This window comes from Mesoplodon mirus, assembly GCF_964341445.2.
Source record: "Mesoplodon mirus genome assembly, chromosome: 7".
Classification (NCBI taxonomy): domain Eukaryota; kingdom Metazoa; phylum Chordata; class Mammalia; order Artiodactyla; family Ziphiidae; genus Mesoplodon; species Mesoplodon mirus.
The window spans coordinates 87,155,753-87,177,045 of record NC_138983.1 but is presented as its reverse complement, the minus strand read 5'-3'; the positions used below and the strand labels follow the sequence as shown (position 1 = coordinate 87,177,045).

Here is a 21,293-nt window from a genome sequence, read left to right as displayed (position 1 = left end):
AAACTCCATACTGTTTTCCACAGTGCCTGCACAATGTTACATTCCTGCGTACAATATGCAAGGGTTACGATTTCTCTACCACCTTGACAACTCTTATCTTTAAAAAAAAATAAAAAATTGTAGGCATTCTAACAGATGTGAGGTAGTATCTCATGATGATTTTGATTTGCATTTCCCAGATGATTAGTGACGTTGAGCACCTTTTCATGTACCTGGTGCTGTGTTCCGTCTTTCTAACACACATACACACACACAGAGGGATAGAAGGAATCTTTTGGAAGTGATGAGTATATTACCGTGATGGTGGTGATGATATCACAGGTGTGTGCATATGTCCAAACTCATCAAGTTATATACATTAAACATGGGCTAGATTTTGTATATCAGTTCTACGTAAATAAAGCTGTAAAAGCCCAGCAACAAGTGGTGTATTTCATGAGCCAGTGAAGCCCAGGTACATCTTGTCTCCTCTCCCAGGGGTGAACCCAAGCAGCCTTTGAACTTGGCTCACTTTCTGTTTCTTTAGTTTCCCCTTCTATTACTTTTGTGTTTCTCCTTTGTTTTCAGATTCCAGCGAAGTGGTTCCCCATTGGTGGCAGCAGTGGTTCTGAGTTTGGCTCTGTCGTTTGAAGACTTGATGGTCTCTAAAGGGATTAAGTTTCTACAGAACTGATCTCAGTTAGGTGAGAGGTAACAGAGGATCTAGTTTGTTAGTCTTTTCTTAGTCTTTTCTGTTTGTCTATTTGTCTACTTTGACAAGCTCAAATCAATTAAGAATCTCTTGCCCAATGGGATGAGAACGGCTCTTTAATATCTAGACTGGTGAGTGTTTATTCCTGACTCAAGTCTAAGACTTAAAACTGCAGGTAAAAGTTCCATTTCTCTGTATGTCTGTGTGTCTGTAATTCAAAGAGGTCTTTACCTCTGACAGTGCGAGTATGTAATGTTTTCCTACTTCTGGATCTATTAAAGTAGATTGTAGAGTCTGTTAAATTAAAGGGTTTCTGTCCTGATTGGCTTACAAAGATACAAATGTGCTTATAAAAATTATATATCCCTAAAATTCTCAGAGAGAAAGGAATTAGAACTTCTAATACTTTAAATGTGCTAGAAAAATATTCTTATTGAAATCAAGTCAGGGAATTCCCCAGCGGTCCAGTGGTTAGGACTCGGTGCTTTCACTGCCAGGGTCCAGGTTCAGTCCCTGGTCAGGAACCTAAGATCCAGCAAGCCCCTCGGTGCAGCCAAAAAAAAAAAAAAAAAAATCAACTCAGAAATTTAAAGACTTCAAGTTTACATAATTTAGGTAAATCTTTGACACATGAAGCTAGTTTAATATTTTTGGTTTAATAAAAAGTTATTCGTATCTTATTTATCAGTATTAGGCATACATTTAAAACAATTCTACTTGGGTGTGTTCTTCCTAAATTTATATAGGTGTGCCCATCAACTAAGCTCATATTACTTCTACTTAATGTTTAAGGTTATGAAAAATGTAAGTTTGTGTTTAACCACATTTAGTTTTTATTCTGACAGACTTTCTTTCAACAGTAACTATGTTTTCTACTGTGTTAGCTTGTCGATAAATTCCCAGATCTTCAGTTTACGTAAACCCTTGAACTGATACTAAATTGTGTTACTTACTGGATAATCATTGGATACCGAGGTCATTTGTAAGCAAGACAGAAACCTGAGGCATTGATTACTAAGCATAATCTCAAGTTATATGCTCTTGCTGCATATGTTTACTTGTTACCTAGAGGCTCTGTCTGTGGGTGTGTTAATGAATGTGTTTGTCTCTGCCACTTGAATAAGTTGTGTAAGGGATGTTTGTGGCTGTGTAAAGTTGTGTTATGTGTGTTCATGAGCTCTGCTAGCCTGAAATGCTGATGTGTGATGGGCAGTTGTCGATCATTCACTCCTAGTTTTCTTTGTGAAATGGAAGTAACTTTGGTTCCAAGTTAGTATTAATATACTATGAATGAGACTTGACCCATAGTGATGTTATCGGCTGGAACAGAACTCAGGTTCAGCTGCTCATCGCTCAGAAGTCAGTGTTCCAGAGACAAAGGTTGGTGGAAGAAGAAAGATGCTTTATTCAGGAAGCTGGCAACCTGGGAAGATGGTGGGCTAGTGTCCCCAATACCATCTCCCAGTTGCCAATGAGAGGGAAAAGGGGTTGATAGGGAAAAGACGGGAAGTCTCTGGGCTGTGCCGGTGGGGGCTCCGTGCAGAGTAGCACAGTCAGCTCTGACCATCCTCTTGAAATTGGTCATGCAGCGGTGTGGTCAGTGTCATGTTGATTGTTTCAGGCACAGTTAATCTTCAATTCCAGTGTTGGTTTGTTCCCATTTCCTTGAGGCCAGTTCCTGGAATTGTGTAAGCCATCGGTTCAGGTCTGCTCAAGATGGAGCAGCTTGTGTCATAGCTCCAGTCTGGTCATCATACAGTTAGCTTTCTCCTCTTGTAGTGGTTTTAGTATCTGCAAAACAAGTTAGGAATGTGTGTCTGACACTGTTACTTATGTCCTTCGGGAGGAACTAAAGATTCTGTGACTGCTGTTGTCCTAATCAGTAACTGCTTGAACCTGTTCTTTGGTGACTCAGGGGAGGCCTGGGAGACTGCAGCTATTTTACAAACAAGAGGCAGGGGACATGGAAGGGCCCTGCATGGTCCTGCTTGGTTCCAGCAACCGAGAGGTACAACTTTGTATGCAAGATAATGCGATGTAGTTTTGTTTATTAACAGGAACAAAAATAGTTTGGTCCTAAAGTAAAATGACTGATTGTTCCAGCACCGGAAAGAGGATAGTGAAGGACACAACCTGAATGAGTATAGAAAGTTGTAGGAGACGGGTAGAAAGGGAATTTTATTTGTCTGAGCCGAAGGCAGCTCAGTTTTGATGTTTATTCCAGAGATTTTCAAAAAAGAGCTTATGGTTCTCTTAGTAGCAAATATTATATTGATGCAAAGCTGGAGTTTGGTTTTCTCTCTGTACAAATGATAAATTTTTTTCATGGAGTATTGGTCTCTTTAATAAGTGGTTGGAAAAGTTGTTCTCTAAATCTGCCTAAACAGCAGAGATTCTGTATCTCACTGGAAGAGGTTTCTGCACCTAGTTCTGAATTCATCCGGCCTTATTATTTTTTTGAAAATGAATGCACAGGGACTTCCCTGGTGGCTCCTTGGTGAAGAATCCGCCCGCCAGTGCAGGGCACACTGGTTCAAGCCCTGGTCCGGGAAGGTCCCACGTGCTTTTAGAAACTAGAGCACGGAAAGACTAAGGTCATGTGAAATTTGAAACGCTAAATATTGTCATAGTGTTAAGCAGTTTGAAGATTGTTGGAAGAAATTATTTGTCATTCATTCAAGCAATAAACATTTGATGAATACTTGCAAAACATAAAAAACCTCTAGAGCCCGTGAGCCACAACTACTGGAATCGACGTGCCTAGATCCCATGCTCCGGAACAAGAGAAGCCACCGCATGGAGACGCCGACGCACCGCAATGAAGAGTCGCCCCCTCTCCACTGCAACTAGAGAAAGCCCACGTGCAACAAGGAAGACCCAACGCAGACAAAAATAAATAAATATATAAATAAATGTATTGGGGGAAAAAAAGAAAGAAAATAAATGCACAACAAAATTTCTGCATTTCTGAGAAAGTTAAGCTTCCTTAAAACTGTGTTCCTTTTGGTCTGGTTTTTTTTTTTTTTAAAGTCTACTGTCAGGAACTCCCTGGCACTTCAGCGGTTAGGATTCTGTGCTTCCACTGCTAGAGGCCTGTTTTCGATCCCTGATCAGGGCACTAAGATCCTGCAAGCTGCGTGGCGAGGCCGAAAAAACAGCCAAGACAAAATAATCATCTCTTGGCTGTTAAACAAAGTCAAGGACCTTTAGTTCCTCCTCAAGGGCTATTGGGTAATATTCTGAGCCACGTCCTTGGAGCTGTTTGGCAGAGACTGAAACCCCCAGCAGGTGGAAGAAGTTAACTGCATGTTGCCCACAAGCACGTAGACCCCAGACCAGTTGGAACCAGAAGGCTGATGATGTTGAGTCCCCGTTACCTCACCACTGACCAATCAGAAGAATGACCGTGAGCTGATCACGCACCCTGTAACCCTCTCTTCAACATGTAACCCCTTTCTCTTTTCCCTGTATAGTCCTCAAGCAAAACTTCAGGAGGGGAGAGTTGGTTCTTCGGGACATGAGTCCACCTCTCTTCTGGACTGCCGGCTTCCTCAATAAAGCTATCTTTCCTTTTACCCAAGAGTTGTCTCTCAGTATTGGAGTCCTGAATGATGCAAGACCTGCCTTATCTTCTGTAGTTTTCTCTACATGAAAAATAATTGAGGACTATTTTTCAGAGTTAAGAAATGTGGTTGGATAATCACAACGCCATTAAGCAACACCTCGTTGGACAGCAAAGAGGCGAAGCCGACTGCTAATGACCACACACATCCTGACTGTGAGAAGACTTTCATCTTTATTGTAGTTCCCCAAAAGCTGCATCGCACGGTACTCTTGAACAATCTAAAATAACATACAAACATGCTGAGGCAAGTTAAAAAATTAGGACTGAATTCCCACAATTCAATAATGAGAACTAAAAAAATACAAATTTATGCTTACAAGAATTGGGAGGAAATACCCACTATGCTATAAGTAGAATGGAAATATGATGTAATAGATAAAATCAACAATCTCTCTTGAAAATGTGAGTAAAATTGTATATATGTGTAAATATACAACAGCTACAGTTCTCATCACAAAAGTTTGTAGTAATAAGATGTTTCAAAATGAAGACTATTTCAAAACTATTTAAAATAAATATATAGATATAAAATATAAAAATACAATAATTTTATAGGTGACATTTTCAAAATAAGCCAGTGAAACTTAAGTCATGAGTCATGACCCTGTGGCTGTAATTATATATATATATATATTTTTTCTAATTATATATTTTAATGTTATTCCCTCCTATTCTGAGCCGCTACACTCCACCTTCAAATGCTTCTAGACTGGGGCAAACAAGTGTATAAAAAATGGGACCTCCAATGTTCGTCTCAGGGGAGATGGAAATGAAATGATCTGAAAATTGAGGTGGTGCCTTCCAAAAGGGTGGAATCTGAATAAACCCTGTTTTCTTATTGTCCTGCCACAGACTCCTAGAAGCACACCCCGCTCCTAGGAGTATAACACGAAAACTGGCCTCCGCTCATTCTAGAAGATGCTGGCTTCTTCTCGCTGATCTGCACAAGAGGCTTCTCCCTTCCTTCTTCACGGCTGTCGTCAGTGTCCGGATTGACCTCTTGTTGAACATCCTCATCTCTCCTGGGCTCTGTGATCTGGAAGTAAGAGAAGGAGCAAGGATGTCAGATTTCAAAGTGGCAACTGTCCAGATATAAAGGTTTTCACATTCTTAGTCAATTCTAACCAGAATTGAGACTCATTTATGACTGGAGTTTTATCTCAAATTCTCCATTCTGAACCCCAGTCCTGAACCATTCATTGTTTTCAAGTGCGATTCTTGGACTTTGGTGACCCTGACTCCAAAAACTACTGAATGCACCCAAGGTCAGGCCCAGTAATCTGCTTTATAGCCCAGACTCCAGGTGATTCTGCTCAGGGAGCTGGCATTTGGAGAATGCTGCTTTAGTCTTAACTCACCTTGGTCCTTTGGCACCACTTAAATTCTGAACTTGGAAGCACACTACAGACATCACTGACAAGTCAACATCGTGGACCAGGAGACCTGAGGCCGGATCCCTAACCCTAACCCTGCATCCTAATGTCTATGTTATTATTAAGTTTTCATTTATTTACTTATTTTCTTTCTTTTATTTTTGGCTGCATTGGGTCTCTGTTGCTGTGTGTGGGCTTTCTCTAGTTGTGGTGAGCGAGGACTACTCTCCGTTGCTTCTCCTGACGGCTTCTCTTGTTGCGGAGCACGGGCTCTAGGCGCACAGGCTGAGTAGTTGCGACTTGCGGGCTCTAGAACGCAGGCTCAGTAGTTGTGGCTCGTGGGCTCTAGAGCGCAGGCGCAGTAGTTGTGGCTCGTGGGCTCTAGAGCGCAGGCGCAGTAGTTGTGGCGCACGGGCTTAGTTGCTCCGCGGCATGTGGGGTCTTCGCGGACCAGCGCTCAAACCTGTGTGCCCTGCATTGGCAGGCGGTTTCTTAACCACTGTGCCAACAGGGAAGTCCCTGGGTCCTAATGTTTAAATAATACTCAGCCCTAAACTTGGTTAGTGTTATGTGCTGAATGTTTGTGTCCCCCAAAATTCTTATGTTGAAATCTTAAAATCTTAACCCCTAAGGTGCTGGTATTAGGAGGTGGGGTCTTTGGGAGGTTATTAGGTCATGGGGTAGAGCCCTCATGAATGAGATTATTGCCCTTGTAAAAGAGACCGTGCTGTGTTGTTTCTAAGCAATGCGGTCTGTAGTAGGGCAGGTTGAATGGACGAAGACAGCTAGTTTGCAAGATTTAAACCAAATGTTTGCTCAATCCTCTGCCCGCATCTAGAACTCTAATGTGTCAATTGTAATAAGCCATGCTGAAGATGGCATTCCTTAACCTTCAGTCGTTGTGATAAACCCCCTTGACCATAAACGTGAGGGGGAAAAGGTGAATTGTACTAGAGGAATCATTGGTCCAGAAGTGGTGAGTCAGGGGGAATAAAGAGTCACAGGTGATCTGGCCATAGGCAATTTGAAAGTAAATTTGGAGGAATATAAAGCTAGTCATAATTCATCTTTTCTTATTGAACGTGTGGGCTGTTCTATCTAATATCCTGTTTGTAGACATGTACTTTGTTGTAGATAAATGCTAGAACCCATAACCCTGAGGGATGTAAGGCCAAAAATGAATGAAAAAGAGAAACTGGAAACACAGTATATGGAAAAGAATCACCATCTCGTCAAAGCTGTTATTTGGACCCAATTGCTTTGGGTGAAATAACTTTAGTGAGACCCATGCGTCTGGGACAAACTGGTTTCCCCGAGGTCTGGTGCCCACGGGCCTCGCGGTGCTGGTGTCTGTGTGTGGCTGTCAGTCCATGGCTGGCGCAGAGTCGGCACGTGGCTGTGTGCCTGGCTGGCCCCCTTCACAGCGTGAGAGGTGATGTGGGTCCAGCAGTGGGATTCCTCCGATTTCCTCAGTAGACAACACGTCATTCCACCCGCACCTTTGCGCACGCAGACCTACCTTTGCGCAGGCCGATGACCTCAGGCCTGCGTGGTCCTGGGGCCTCTGGGGCAAGAGGGCGCGATCTCTTCCCCACACCCAGAGCTCTGGATCAAAAGCCTGGATCTGGAAAGACAAACAGCCCCTGGCAATGAGGATGCCGCTGCCTCCCGTTGCCCCGCCTCCGGTTCTTTCTCGTCTGTCCCCAAGTCCCAAACCGAGTCCCCCATGATCCCCACCTCCTCTCCGTCCCTCCCCCTCCCCGAGACCGCCACAGCCCACCCACCTGCTCGCACTCTTGCCGAGTGACCCATGTCTTCCAGCCCATGGAACGGATGAACTGGGAACGCAGTTTGTGGAACAAGGCATGCTGCGAGCCGTTCTTTCCATAGAGGAACGAAACGATGGCCTGCTTGGGGGCCTGGTTGTTCTCTTCCATGTCGCTGGCCACATAGCTGGGGAAAGACATCAGGTCGCTGTCATCAGGACAGGAAGGGCCTCCACTTGAGATCAGCTTCCCAGAAAAGAGGCAGGCTGAGCATCCTCACACGACCCACCCAGCCCTGCCCAGCGTCACCGGGAGCCGCCCAGTCATCAAGGAGCCACTGCCAGGCAGGACCTTTGGAAGGGTGCCTCTCACACCTTGATGATGAGGACACGATCCAAACCCCCCGTTCCCTTCAACTTGTTTTATGTGCACACACCTCTCTTCCTATGTTGTAGGTACATGTACAGTTCCTGAGGGCAGGAGCTGATCTGATCTGTTTCTGCATTCATCCCTCTCCTAGCAAATGACACATTTAGGGCTTGGTTCATATTGATGCATGAATTCAACAGCCTTTTGTGAATCTCTGTTCCCACCACCTCATATTCCCCAGCATGTAGGGTGTACTTTATAAGGTTTGTTAGATGAATGAATGAATGAATGAATGAATGAACATTTTATCTCATGGCCAAATGCAATACTGATTACCTAGAAGTCTCACAGTAACAAACATTTGCCCAATGAAAAGAATTGTGCTGAGTGTTTTGGGAATGCATTGACATTTTGACGAGACCTGCCTTCCACATGGTGTCTAGTCTAGTGGGACCGGGGAAGGGGGGAGATAAGAAATGACTATAATGCAAAGCATCCCATTATAATACAATTTGAACTAAAGTGCCTCTGGGATGCAGAAGTTAGGGAGGTCGGGCATCGTGAAGGTTTTGGTGTTTGAACCCACTTTAAGGATAAGGTCGTTTTCTTCAGATCAATGTATGGCAAAGATACCTGGATAGAAAGCTCAATAGAAACTTAGAGGGCAGGGTATTTGGAAGGAGCAGTGAAACACAGGAATAAAGTATCAGGACGGTGTGCTGGAGATTGCAGAGAGAGTTAAATCCCAACGCAGAACTCTGGCCTTGATTTGGCATGTCATTAGCCAATGCAATTGTGTGAAGCGGTCAGACCTGTGTTTTGGAAGGATGTTCAGGCAAATAGAGCCAACTGGCTTGGGAGACTTGGAAGAAACATCAGTGGGGAGCATTTGACACCAAATCCGCGCTATGTGATACGGGCCCCGATTGTGGCATTTGTCGTGGGAATGCAGAAACGGAAGATAATCACACTTGGTGCTGATGTCGGAAGACCCGAGACCGGAGAATTCGAACCGGAAACGTCTCAAGTCTGTTACTCGGGGGCAGGATGGTGTCAGTTCTTTCTTCCTCTCCTCCTAGGAAAGTTTCGCGTTTTGCTTTGTTTCTTTCAGTGTTTTAATTGACATTAGGGTAGTTTGTTTTGACAATGAATGCTATAAAAAACAGAACATGGTTTGAAAAAGAAACCACGGTACCGTAATCCTGTCATTTTCACACCTAGAGTCAGTACAAAGGGGTTTAAAAAAATAGATGAAAGGTCAGAGCCCCACGTCTCTCCCTCTGCCCTCCCAGGGTGTTGAATATTGATGGCGGGGATGGAGCAAGGTACTCACAGAGCTATGAAGAAATGGATTCTCTGGAATTGCCAGGAGAGGAGCCCGGCCCGGCTGACATACGCTATCACCATCGACAGGAGATACTGATGGAAAGAGGGGAAAAAACGTAGGAGAGAGGTCACATCCTGGAAGAGGAGAAAGAGTGGGAGGGAGAAGGGAGCAGGGGACGAGGAATGGGTGGTGCCACTTGGAGGAGAGACCCCCGTGTGGGGTGAGCCTGATTGTTTGGGGAAGGGGAGAGGACAGAAGGTCAGAGTTGGCGGCGCTCCAAGGATGGGAGGCTTTGGGATTGAGGGCGTGGACTTAGGGCCGCGGGCACAGGACGGTGTTCGATGAACCGGAGCCAAGGCGAGTCCCCAGGAGCTGAGAGGAGAGGGGACTTAGGCAGCAACCACCAAAGGGGCACTCCTGGGGCTCAGATCCCAGAGGGGACCTCGAGGCCCCTGGAGGGAAGTGTTGACAAGGCATGAGGTTAGGAGGGGAGTGGAAACGTGGGTGTAGAAAGCACCCAGCGCGCCCACCTAGAACAGGCGCTGGAGCAGGAATCCATCTCAGTGGGTGACTTACCTTGTCAGATACTTCCAGGTTTTTGTCCCAGGCGAGGAATTTCTTAACGACGGGATCCTCTGTGAAAAAAGGGCAGATGTTGCCAGTGGGAACAGGGCTGTCGTGGGAGCATTCCAGAGCCAAGAGGGTGAACCGCGCCCCCCTGGGGAAATGCCAAGATGTGGCCCAGGGTGAAGCTGACGGAAAGAGGGGAGGGAAGACCATTCACTGTGGGAGGAAAGGGGGTGACTCCCCTTCTGGGGGGGCCGAGTGACAGGGAGTGATGCCCCTTCATCATGCATTCACGTACCTGCAGAGGGCATCAAGATACTCTCAGCCCATGTCTCAATTGACAGTCATGTCAGGGGGTGAAGATGGCTTGTCAGCCCCTCCTCCCCCCACCCCGAACATGCCAGTAAGATTCAAAAGGCCAGTAAGAGCTAGAGTCTCGGGTACAGTTGAAACCAAGCGAACCTAATCCTGTATCATTTCTAAATCTAACCTAGTCTTGTATCATTTCTAAGTCTAACCTCATCCTGTATCTTTTATGTGTCCCCCGTATCCTGTATCCGTAGACAGTCCGCCAGGGACGGAGAGCGCACCAAGTAGCAGGGAATTCTTTTCCACTGGGAAAGTGTAGTCATGGGAAGTTTTGGTTTGTTTGTTTTTCAAGTATAGGATTGGAGGTTGCTGGGCAGGGCGGTGGGTCCTTACCAAGCATCCACTTGAAGACCTTGTGGTGCTCAGGCAGCACTGAAGACACCCGCTGTCGCTTCAGCTTCATCTTGAGCCCACTGAACAGCTCCACGACCCAGGTGTCGGCCTCGTGGTGCTCAGGCAGCACTGAAGACACCCGCTGTCGCTTCAGCTTCATCTTGAACCCACTCAGCAACTCCACGACCCAGGTGTCGGCCTCGTGGTGCTCAGGCAGCACTGAAGACACCCGCTGTCGCTTCAGCTTCATCTTGAACCCACTCAGCGACTCCACGACCCAGGTGTCGGCCTCGTGGTGCTCAGGCAGCACTGAAGACACCCGCTGTCGCTTCAGCTTCATCTTGAGCCCACTCAGCAACTCCACGACCCAGGTGTCCTGGGCCTCAGCGGCCGTGTTGCCCTCCACCTCCGCTCTGAACGCCACTGACCTCTTCCTCTTACAGCCGGGGCGCTGAGGCGGGGGGCTGCAACCAGCCCAGGGAGCTGACGAAGGAGAAGAGACTACAGTATGACGCTCTCGTCTTGGGAATTCAGCCACTGGTGACCACCCAACCCCACCCCGACTCCGCCTCCCCCCCCCGAAGCACCCCCGTGCTTTCCAGTCTCACAGACCGCTGACCTTGCCCCAAGTCATCTTTCCATCTTTCTCTGTCCACATCTACCTATCCCTCCCCTGACTCTTTTTGTCATTTGTCCAGCTTCCCGTCCTCGAAACTCTTTCTCATGGTAGATAATTTCTCCCACCAGGAATAAAAAAAAAGAACCCTCCCCTTGTTTCCTCTCTCCCCTTCTCTCATCCTTGGATCTCATCTCCTAACCCTGTTTCTCGCTCCCCAGGTGTTCCGTGTCCCCAGCTCCTGTGCTCTCCTCCCTCAATCCCTGGCTTTCTGAATGTCTCCTTTCTTTCATAGGCACCTTATGCAGGTGCTCCTTCCCGACCTCTGTACCCTTTCCTCCTTACTGGTCAAATCTCTGAAATTCCTTCTCATGCCAGCTCCCTCACCTGACGGTCCTGGGCTTTCTTCATAGACAGTCAACTCCAGGGGGTACCCTGAAGAGCTGGACTGGGAATTCAGCTCCTCAGCCTGGGAAGTCGGTTGACGATTGTCCATGATGTCTCCCAGACTCTTCCCTTCCTCGAAGCCTAGACTCTGCTTTGTCCCAACTCTTCTTCTGGACTTGGGCTAAACACAAGTGGTCGTCCCTTCTCCAAGCTGCGGGGCAGCTGTCAGTGGAGAGAAGCTCTGGCGAGATTCTGTTGTCTACTACTGCTGCCAAGCACCAAGGAGTCTGGTCCATCCAATCGGGAAGGTCGGAAGCCTCTGATGTCATCATCGGAGTTTGAAGGAAACCAGTTTGAAGGAAAGCACGAGTAACTGTCAGACCTAGGCGTGCACTTGTCCCAGAGATCAGGGGTAGATGGTATCTCCTGCCACTGACCCAACCTCTGCCCATCCTCCAAAACCCCCCTCAAGGTATCCGGACCCCTCTTTTTTTTTGTCATAAATGGCAAAATTTTATTCTTTTTTTTTTTTCTTCATCTTTATTTTTAATTTTTTTTTGCTTTATAACAAATTTAATCAGTTATACATATACATATGTTCGCATATCCCCTCCCTTTTGCGTCTCCCTCCCACCCTCCCTATCCCACCCCTCCAGGCAGTCACAAAGCACCGAGCTGATCTCCCTGTGCTATGCGGCTGCTTCCCACTAGCTATCTACCTTACGTTTGGTAGTGTATATATGTCCATGCCGCTCTTTCACTTTGTCACAGCTTACCCTTCCCCCTCCCCATATCCTCAAGTCCATTCTCTAGTAGGTCTGTGTCTTTATTCCTGTCTTACCCCTATGTTCTTCATGACATTTTTTTTTCTTAAATTCCATATGTATGTGTCAGCATACAGTATTTGTCTTTCTCTTTCTGACTTACTTCACTCTGTATGACAGGCTCTAGGTCCATCCACCTCATTACAAATAGCTCAATTTCGTTTCTTTTTATGGCTGAGCAATATTCCATTGTATATATGTGCCACATCTTCTTTACCCATTCATCCGATGATGGACACTTAGGTTGTTTCCATCTCCGGGCTATTGTAAATAGGGCTGCTATGAACATTTTGGTACATGTCTCTTTTTGAATTATGGTTTTCTCAGGGTATATGCCCAGTAGTGGGATTGCTGGGTCATATGGTAGTTCTATTTGTAGTTTTTTAAGGAACCTCCATACCGTTCTCCATAGTGGCTGTACCAATTCACATTCCCACCAGCAGTGCAAGAGTGTTCCCTTTTTTCCACACCCTCTCCAGCATTTATTGTTTCTAGATTTTTTGATGATGGCCATTCTGACTGGTGTGAGATGATATCTCATTGTAGTTTTGATTTGTATTTCTCTACTGAGTAAAGATGTTGAGCATCCTTTCATGTGTTTGTTGGCAGTCTGTATATCTTCTGTGGAGAAATGTCTATTTAGGTCTTCTGCCCATTTTTGGATTGGGTTGTTTGTTTTTTTGTTATTGAGCTGCATGAGCTGCTTATGAATTTTGGAGATTAATCCTTTGTCAGTTGCTTCATTTGCAAATATTTTCTCCCATTCTGAGGGTTGTCTTTTGGTCTTGTTTATGGTTTCCTTTGCTGTGCAAAAGCTTTGAAGTTTCATTAGGTCCCATGTGTTTATTTTTGTCTTTATTTCCATTTCTGTAGGAGGTGGGTCCAAAAGGATCTTGCTGTGATTTATGTCATAGAGTGTTCTGCCTGTGTTTTCCTCTAAGAGTTTGATAGTGTCTGGCCTTACCTTTAGGTCTTTAATCCATTTTGAGCTTATTTTTGTGTATGGTGTTAGGGAGTGATCGAATCTCATACTTTTACATGTCCCTGTCCAGTTTTCCCAGCACCACTTATTGAAGAGACTGTCCTTTCTCCACTGTACATTCCTGCCTCCTTTATCAAAGATAAGGTGAGCATATGTGCGTGGGTTTATCTCTGGGCTTTCTATCCTGTTCCATTGATCTATCTTTCTGTTTTTGTGCCCGTACCATACTGTCTTGATTACTGTATCTTTGTAGTATAGTCTGAAGTCAGGGAGCCTGATTCCTCCAGCTCCATTTTTCGTTCTCAAGATTGCTTTGGCTATTCGGGGTCTTTTGTGTTTCCATACAAATTGTGAAATTTTTTGTTCTAGTTCTGTGAAAAATGCCAGTGGTAGTTTGATAGGGATTGCATTGAATCTGTAGATTGCTTTGGGTAGTAGAGTCATTTTCACAACGTTGATTCTTCCTATCCAAGAACATGGTACATCTCTCCATCTATTTGTATCATCTTTAATTTCTTTCATCAGTGTCTTATAATTTTCTGCATACAGGTCTTTTGTCTCCTTAGGTAGGTTTATTCCTAGATATTTTATTCTTTTTGTTGCAATGGTAAATGGGAGTGTTTCCTTGATTTCACTTTCAGCTTTTTCATCATGAGTATATAGGAATGCCAGAGATTTCTGTGCATTAATTTTGTATCATGCACCTCTACCAAATTCATTGATTAGCTCTAGTAGTTTTCTGGTAGCCTCTTTAGGATTCTCTATATATAGTATCATGTCATCTGCAAACAGTGACAGCTTTACTTCTTTTCCGATTTGGATTCCTTTTATTTCCTTTTCTTCTCTGATTGCTGTGGCTAAAACTTCCAAAACTATGTTGAATAAGAGTGGTGAGAGTGGGCAACCTTGTCTTGTTCCTGATCTTAGTGGAAATGGTTTCAGTTTTTCACCATTGAGGATGATGCTGGCTGTGGGTTTGTCATATATGGCCTTTATTATGTTGAGGAAAGTTCCCTCTTTGCCTACTTTCTGCAGGGTTTTTATCATAAATGGGTGTTGAATTTTGTCGAAAGCTTTCTCTGCATCTATTGAGATGATCATATGGTTTTTCTCCTTCCATTTGTTAATATGGTTATCACATTGATTGATTTATGTATATTGAAGAATCCTTGCATTCCTGGAATAAACCCCATTTGATCATGGTGTATGATCCTTTTAATGTGCTGTTGGATTCTGTTTGCTAGTATTTTGTTGAGGATTTTTGCATCTATGTTCATCAGTGATATTGGCCTGTAGTTTTCTTTCTTTGTGACATCCTTGTCTGGTTTCGGTATCAAGGTGATGGTGGCCTCGTGGAATGAGTTTGGGAGTGTTCCTTCCTCTGCTATATTTTGGAAGAGTTTCAGAAGGATAGGTGTTAGCTCTTCTCTAAATGCTTGATAGAATTCGCCTGTGAAGCCATCTGGTCCTGGGCTTTTGTTTGTTGGAAGATTTTTTATCACAGTTTCAATTTCAGTGCTTGTGATTGGTCTGTTCATATTTTCTATTTCTTCCTGATTCAGTTTTGGCAGGTTGTGCATTTCTAAGAATTTGTCCGTTTCTTCCAGGTTGTCCATTTTATTGGCATAGAGTTGCTTGTAGTAATCTCTCCTGATCTTTTGTATTTCTGCAGTGTCAGTTGTTACTTCTCCTTTTTCATTTCTAATTCTATTGATTTGAGTCTTCTCCCTTTTTTTCTTGATGAGTCTGGCTAATGGTTTATCAATTTTGTTTATCTTCTCAAAGAACCAGCTTTTAGTTTGGTTGATCTTTGCTATCGTTTCCTTCATTTCTTTTTCATTTATTTCTGATCTGATCTTTATGATTTCTTTCCTTCTGCTAACTTTGGGATGTTTTTGTTCTTCTTTCTCTAATTGCTTTAGGTGCAAGATTAGGTTGTTTATTCGAGATGTTTCTTGTTTCTTAAGGTGGGATTGTATTGCTATAAACTTCCCTCTTAGAACTGCTTTTGCTGCATCCCATAGGTTTTGGGTCGTCATGTCTCCATTGTCATTTGTTTCTAGGTATTTTTTAATTTCCTCTTTGATTTCTTCAGTGATCACTTCGTTATTAAGTAGTGTATTGTTTAGCCTCCATGTGTTTGTATTTTTTTACAGCTCTTTTCCTGTAATTGATGTCTAGTCTCATAGCATTGTGGTCGGAAAAGATACTTGATACAATTTCAATTCAAAAAAAATTTTTTTTAGCTAAGTAGTATTCCATTGTATGTATATATATCACATCTTCCTTACCCATTCATCTCTTAATAAACACTTAGCTTTCTTCCATATGTTGTCAATTGTAAATAATGCTGCCGTGAACATTAGGGTGCATATATCTTTTCAAATTAATGTTTTTTGGTTTTATTTTTTTCGATATATATCCAGGAGTGAAAATGCTGTGTCATATGGTAGTTCTAATTTTTTTTACAAGTTTATTGGAGTACAATTGATTCACAATGGCGTATTAGTTTCTGCTTTATAACAAAGCGAATCAGTTATACATATACACCTGTTCCCATATCCCCTCCCTCTTGTGTCTCCCTCCCTCCCACCCTGGACCCCTCTTTACCGCTTCCCAGCAGGTGCACTGTCCTCTCCCTGCTGGACTCTCCCCCTCCCTCCCATTCCTCTTCCACGGCCTGGTGGGAGAGTGGGGAGAGGGACAAGGAAACTTAGGGGAAGCAGCAACGTTTCAGCCTTATAAGAGTGAGATAATGGCTTCCGTGGTGGTGCAGTGGTTGAGAGTCCACCTGCCGATGCAGGGGACACGGGTTGGTACCCCGGTTCAGGAAGATCCCACATGCCGCGGAGTGGCTGGGCCCATGAGCCATGGCTGCTGAGCCTGCGCGTCCGGAGCCTGTGCTCCGCAACGGGAGAGGCCACAACCGTGAGAGGCCCGCGTACCCCCCCCCAAAAAAAAAATAAATAAAGAGTGAGATAAGTATGTAAAAAAAGATCCCAGGTACATCAACTCACTGGATTAAAAAGTTATGTTAAAATACGCCATTTGGCAAAGCTCTTTGGCTGAATGTTTACTGACACTGCGTTCAGAATTCTGTAGTGGGGGAGTACACGTCCGCTCCCCTCAGGCACCTTTGAGTCCAAGAGCCATTTGGAGAAGCTAAAATCATAGAAAACTACAGGTGCTCACGCACCCTTCAAAGGGTGTCTACAAACACACACACACACACACACACACACACACACACAAAGGGCACCTTTGGATGTCACAAAGTCCATGGATTGTCCAAAGCCTGCCCCTTGATTCCAGTTAAGAAGTTCTAGTCTACTTATCAAAATCTTGAGAATGTGGTATCACTGTTGACCCAGAGATTTCACTACCTGAATAAAAATGTCACATGTACAAAATACTAAATGGAAAAAACTCCAGTTCAACACAGATTATTTTTCTGAATAAAAATGTCACATGCACAAAAAGACTAAATGGAAAAATTTCCAATTCCAGACAGGTTATTTTTCTATGAGGGTAGGAAGTATATGGTAGCCGAGATGCAGAGAAGAAAATAGCCAACTCAGGGTCATGCAGTGTCACTGGAAGCTTCTTCTGAACCTCCCAACTCGTACTTCCACTCCTCCCCTTTGGGTCTGAGTCTTGCTTTTTTTCTTGGGTTTCCCTGGTGGCACAGTGGTCAAGAATCCGCCTGCCGATGCAGGGGACACAGGTTCGAGCCCTGGTCCGGGAAGATCCCACATAGCACGGAGCACCTAACGCCCATGCGCCACAACTACTGAGCTTGCAAGCCATAACTCCTCAGCCCGTGAGCCACAACTACTGAGCCCATGCGCCTAGGGCCCATGCTCTGCCGCAAAGAGAAGCCACCTCAATGAGAAGCCTGCACACTGCACCGAAGAGTAGCCCCCGCTCGCCGCGACTAGAGAAAGCCTGCGCACAGCAACGAAGACCCAATGCAGCCGAAAATAAGTAAAACAAAAATCTTAAGGAAAAATAAAAGAATTCTCATTGTTGTGCAACCATCCCGACCATCCATCTCCAGAATGTTTTCATCCTGTCCAAGTGAAACTCTGTCCCCATTAAACACTGACTCCCCATCCCCCTCCCAGCCCCTGACACCCACCACTCCACTTTCTGTCTCTCTGAATTTGACCCGTCTGGGGACCTCACAGAAGTGGAATCATGTAACATTTGTCCATTTGTATCTGACTTATCCACTTAGCTTAATGTCTTCGCATGTCATCTGTGTGGTAGCCTGTGTCAAAATTTCCTTCCTAGACCCCAAAGCCAGTGTGGACAGTACACAGTACACAGTGAGTGAGAAGGAAATAAAACCGTGGGTCTGAAGAAGTTCAGATGTTTGCCAAGTGCAGTGGGAAAGCAGTGAATGAGAGGTGTCCTGATCCAGTTTGCACTGAAAGGGGAACAATTGATTTTGGCTGCTGCATAAATGGATGGGGTGGGGATTCAGTAAGAGTGGAAGTCGGGAGACCCAGATAAGGTTAGGAATTTGGCGTGGTAGTCCAGGAAGACGATGTCTGAGAAGATGGAGAGAAGTAAACAGGTTCTCTATATTTGGAGGGAGAATCAGCAGGGCTCATCGGGGGATCAGATTGCGGGGAGGTAGTGGGGCGCTGTTCTGTTTACTCTGTGTGCACGTGTGTGCTTATGCCTCTACTGCTGAGACTTAATTGTTTCTACAAAGAAACACTAACCTTTCCTCTTAAAAGTGGAATTGTTAAATTTTCACTGTTCATACAAAGAAATGTCAATCTTTGAAAAATACATAAATGGTCTTTGTATCAATTAGAAACTTTCCTTCCTGTTTGTGGGTGAATAATATCTGTTGTGTGAATATACACACTACATTTTCTTGATCCATTCATCTGTCAGTGAACACTTGGTTTGTTTCCACATTTTGGCTCTGAATCTTGCTTTTGAATTATTGTTTGGACTTTGATGAGAAGTATCTGTGTTGTTCAGGATGTGCCCAGAGGTTTATTCTGTCTTCTGATCACTTCCATATTTCTAATTAGCCCAAGCAATGCATACGTAGAGTCAAATCAGTTCATCCAAGGTGCAGGGACTGAGTGTCTCTTTGGTTTGCACTCGTGGACTTTCTGAGATGTTCTAGGTCTCAGAGGCCGTGCAAAGAGTGTCTGAGGTCCTCCAGAGCTGCCACAGCCTGGCTCTCCTCAGGGTCTGCACTGCTGGGAAAAGCACTGCTGCTTGAGGACCTGTGTCCCTCTGCTGTAGACGTTGCATTGTTAGGAGGCAAATGAATTCAGATTTGCGTTCCTCATGCTTTCAACCATCACAGCTGATTGGGTCCTTGTATAACAAAACAGAAGTTCACTCTCCCTCTTGGCTAACAGGCTTTCAAATATTAGAAGGTTGGTATTCTGTCCCCATGAAAATTTCTCTTGTGTACTGTGAAATACCCTGATTGCTTTATCTAGTCTTCAGATCTGGATTTGCATAATCCCACCCCACCGCACCTTGTCCAAATGTGCTACAGTCGGGTGGGACCCATCTTAAGATGTGTTGGTATGTTGTCCAAAAATGGCGTAAACAGCCCAGATTGAATGTGATGTTGTAAGTGAGCAGGACCTTGTGGGGCCTTCCTGGGACGGATTCTCCCCATGTCTTCTGCCTGCTTCTTGTCTTTAGAAAATTTTAGCCTCCTAGCCTTCCGTGAGTTGGAAACAAACAATTTAATCAGAGAAGGGAGAAAGTGCCAAAAGCAAGGAAAAGAGTCCCAAAAGACCAAATAATACTAGTGTAGCCGTTAAACAAAGTCAAGGACCTTTAGTTCCTCCTCAAGGGCTGTAGATACTCTTCTGAGCCACGTCCTTGGAGCTGTTTTGCAGAGACTGAAGCCCCCAGCAGGGGGGAGGAAGGTAACTGCATGCTGCCCACAAGCACGTAGACCCCAGACCAGCTGGAACCAGCCGGTTGATGATGTTGACCTCAGATTACCTCACCACCAACCAATCGGAAGAATGTCCACAAGCTGACCACACACGCCTCAACCTCCTCTCCCTCACCCCACTCGTTTGTAATTCACTTTAAACATTTTTTAAATTTTATATTGGGAGTATAGTTGATTTACAGTGTTGTGTTAGTTTCCGGTGTACAGCAAAGTGATTCAGTTATATGGACACAGATATCTATTCTTTTTCAGATTGTTTTCCCATTTAGGTTATTACCGAATTTTGCTTTTTTTTCGTGGTGCTGTGTGACTTGTAGGATCTCAGTTCCCTGACCAGGGATTGAACCCGGGCCACGGCCGTGAAAGACCAGAATCCTAACCTCTGGGCCACCAGGGAACTCCCTAGGTTAATACAGAATATTGAGTAGAGATCCCTGTGCTCTACAGGAGGTCCTTGTTGATTTCCTGTTTTATATATAGTTGTGTGCATATGTTAGCCCCAACCTCCTGATCTATCCCTCTCCCCCACCTTTTCCCTTTGGTAAACCTAAGTTTTTTTTCTATGTCTGTGAGTCTGTTTCTGTTTTGTTAAGAAGTTCATTCGTATCACTGTTTTAGATTCCACATAGGAGTGATAGCATATGGTATTTGTCTTTGTCTGACATCCTTCACTTAGTATGATAATCTCTAGGTCCATCCATGTTGCTGCACATGGCATAATCTCATTCTTTTTTATGGCTGAGTAGTATTCCATCACACATATGTACCACATCTTCCCTATCCATCCCTCTGTCGATGGACATTTAAGTTGCTTCCATGTCTTGGCTATCGTAAATCGTACTGCTGTACATATTGGGGTGCATGTGTCTTCTTGAATTATGGTTTTCTCTGGGTATATGCCCAGGAGTGGGATTGCTGGGTCCTACGGTAGCTCTAGCTTTAGTGTTTTGAGGAACCTCCACACTGTTCTGCACAGCGGCAGCACCAGTGTACATTCCCACCAACAGCCTCACCCCATCTGTAAACACCTTTCCCTGAAAGCCACTGGGGAGTGGGGGCCTTTTGAGCCCTAGATACCTGGACCCCTTGCTTGTTGCCCTGCCATAAACGTGGCACTTTCCTTCACCGTGACCCGTGTCAGTAGATTGGCTTTAGTGCGTGCGGGCGAGTGGACCCAAGTTTGGTTCAGTAACAGCGTGTTTGGAGATAAGCAAAACTATCACCTCTCCTCCTCTCTTTTCCTCCTGTGGATGCAGTTTAATATAACAACGGCTGTAGCTCTCGTGCAGAAATATCAGTAGGGTGAAGCAGAAGTGCTTCGTCAATACAATCCTTTGGGCATGAGAGTCACGTGGAGAAAATATTCCAACACAGATGCCTGGACCCAGCCTCACAGATTCTAATTCCACAGCACTGAGCCAGGGCCTAATTTTAACCTTCTCAATTGACATGCTTCTGATTTGGAAATGACTGGGTGGGATGTGCCACCCAGGCTGGTGCAGTAGGGGGTCTTCAAGGCGTCGTTGAATGCAATAAGCAGGAGGGAGGTGAACCGTGACCTGGATTTCAACCAGGCAGCCTCTGTCAGGGCTGTGGCCGGGCCATGGGTCCACAGCTGAGCGGACGTCTGTGTCAGCCTGCAGTCCTCCTGCCAACGGGTCCGTGACAAGCCCTCCGGCGGCCTGGTGCTGCTGCGGATGAGCAGCCCTGGGATCGGAGTTCAGCCCAGGCACCTACGTGGTACATACATAGTGCATGTGCTTGTGAGGAAACCGCCCTCTCCACCAGGAAGCCTGGAGCACATCCTCCCGTACAGCCCTCAGAGGGGACCAACCCTGCTGACACCTTGATCTCAGACTTGCAGCCTGCGTAAATGTCGGACAGTGCATTTGTGTTGCTTAAGCCCGCCAGTGTGTCGTATTTTGTGACGCAGCCCAAGTAAACTGCTACGACCTGTATTTTGAATAAGAAGGAATTCACATGAGACGGTCACTTTCCTGCTTCCCCTGCCTTTATTTTTTTAATTTTTATTTGTAAAAAATTATTTATCTCTCTTAGGCTGCATCGTGTCTAATTGCAGCACGCGGGCTTAATTGCCCCGTGGCGTGTGGGATCTT

The 21,293-nt window shown here is 45.0% G+C and overlaps 2 protein-coding genes across 11 annotated transcripts in view; one reads left to right on the top strand and one right to left on the bottom strand.

Annotated features, from left to right (window-relative positions):
- Positions 1–21,293, top strand: part of LOC309807115 (uncharacterized protein) — a 155,773-nt gene that overhangs the window by 50,702 nt on the left and 83,778 nt on the right. The window lies entirely within an intron of this gene.
- Positions 4,403–11,532, bottom strand: LOC309808853 (speedy protein E4-like; the record flags this gene model as incomplete). Its single annotated transcript, XM_082629425.1, has 9 exons — positions 4,403–4,534; positions 5,185–5,352; positions 5,675–5,729; positions 7,069–7,313; positions 7,474–7,642; positions 9,158–9,243; positions 9,728–9,786; positions 10,682–10,903; positions 11,424–11,532. The coding sequence occupies 9 exons, from the start codon at positions 11,530–11,532 to the stop codon at positions 4,403–4,405; spliced, it is 1,245 nt and encodes a 414-aa protein (XP_082485551.1).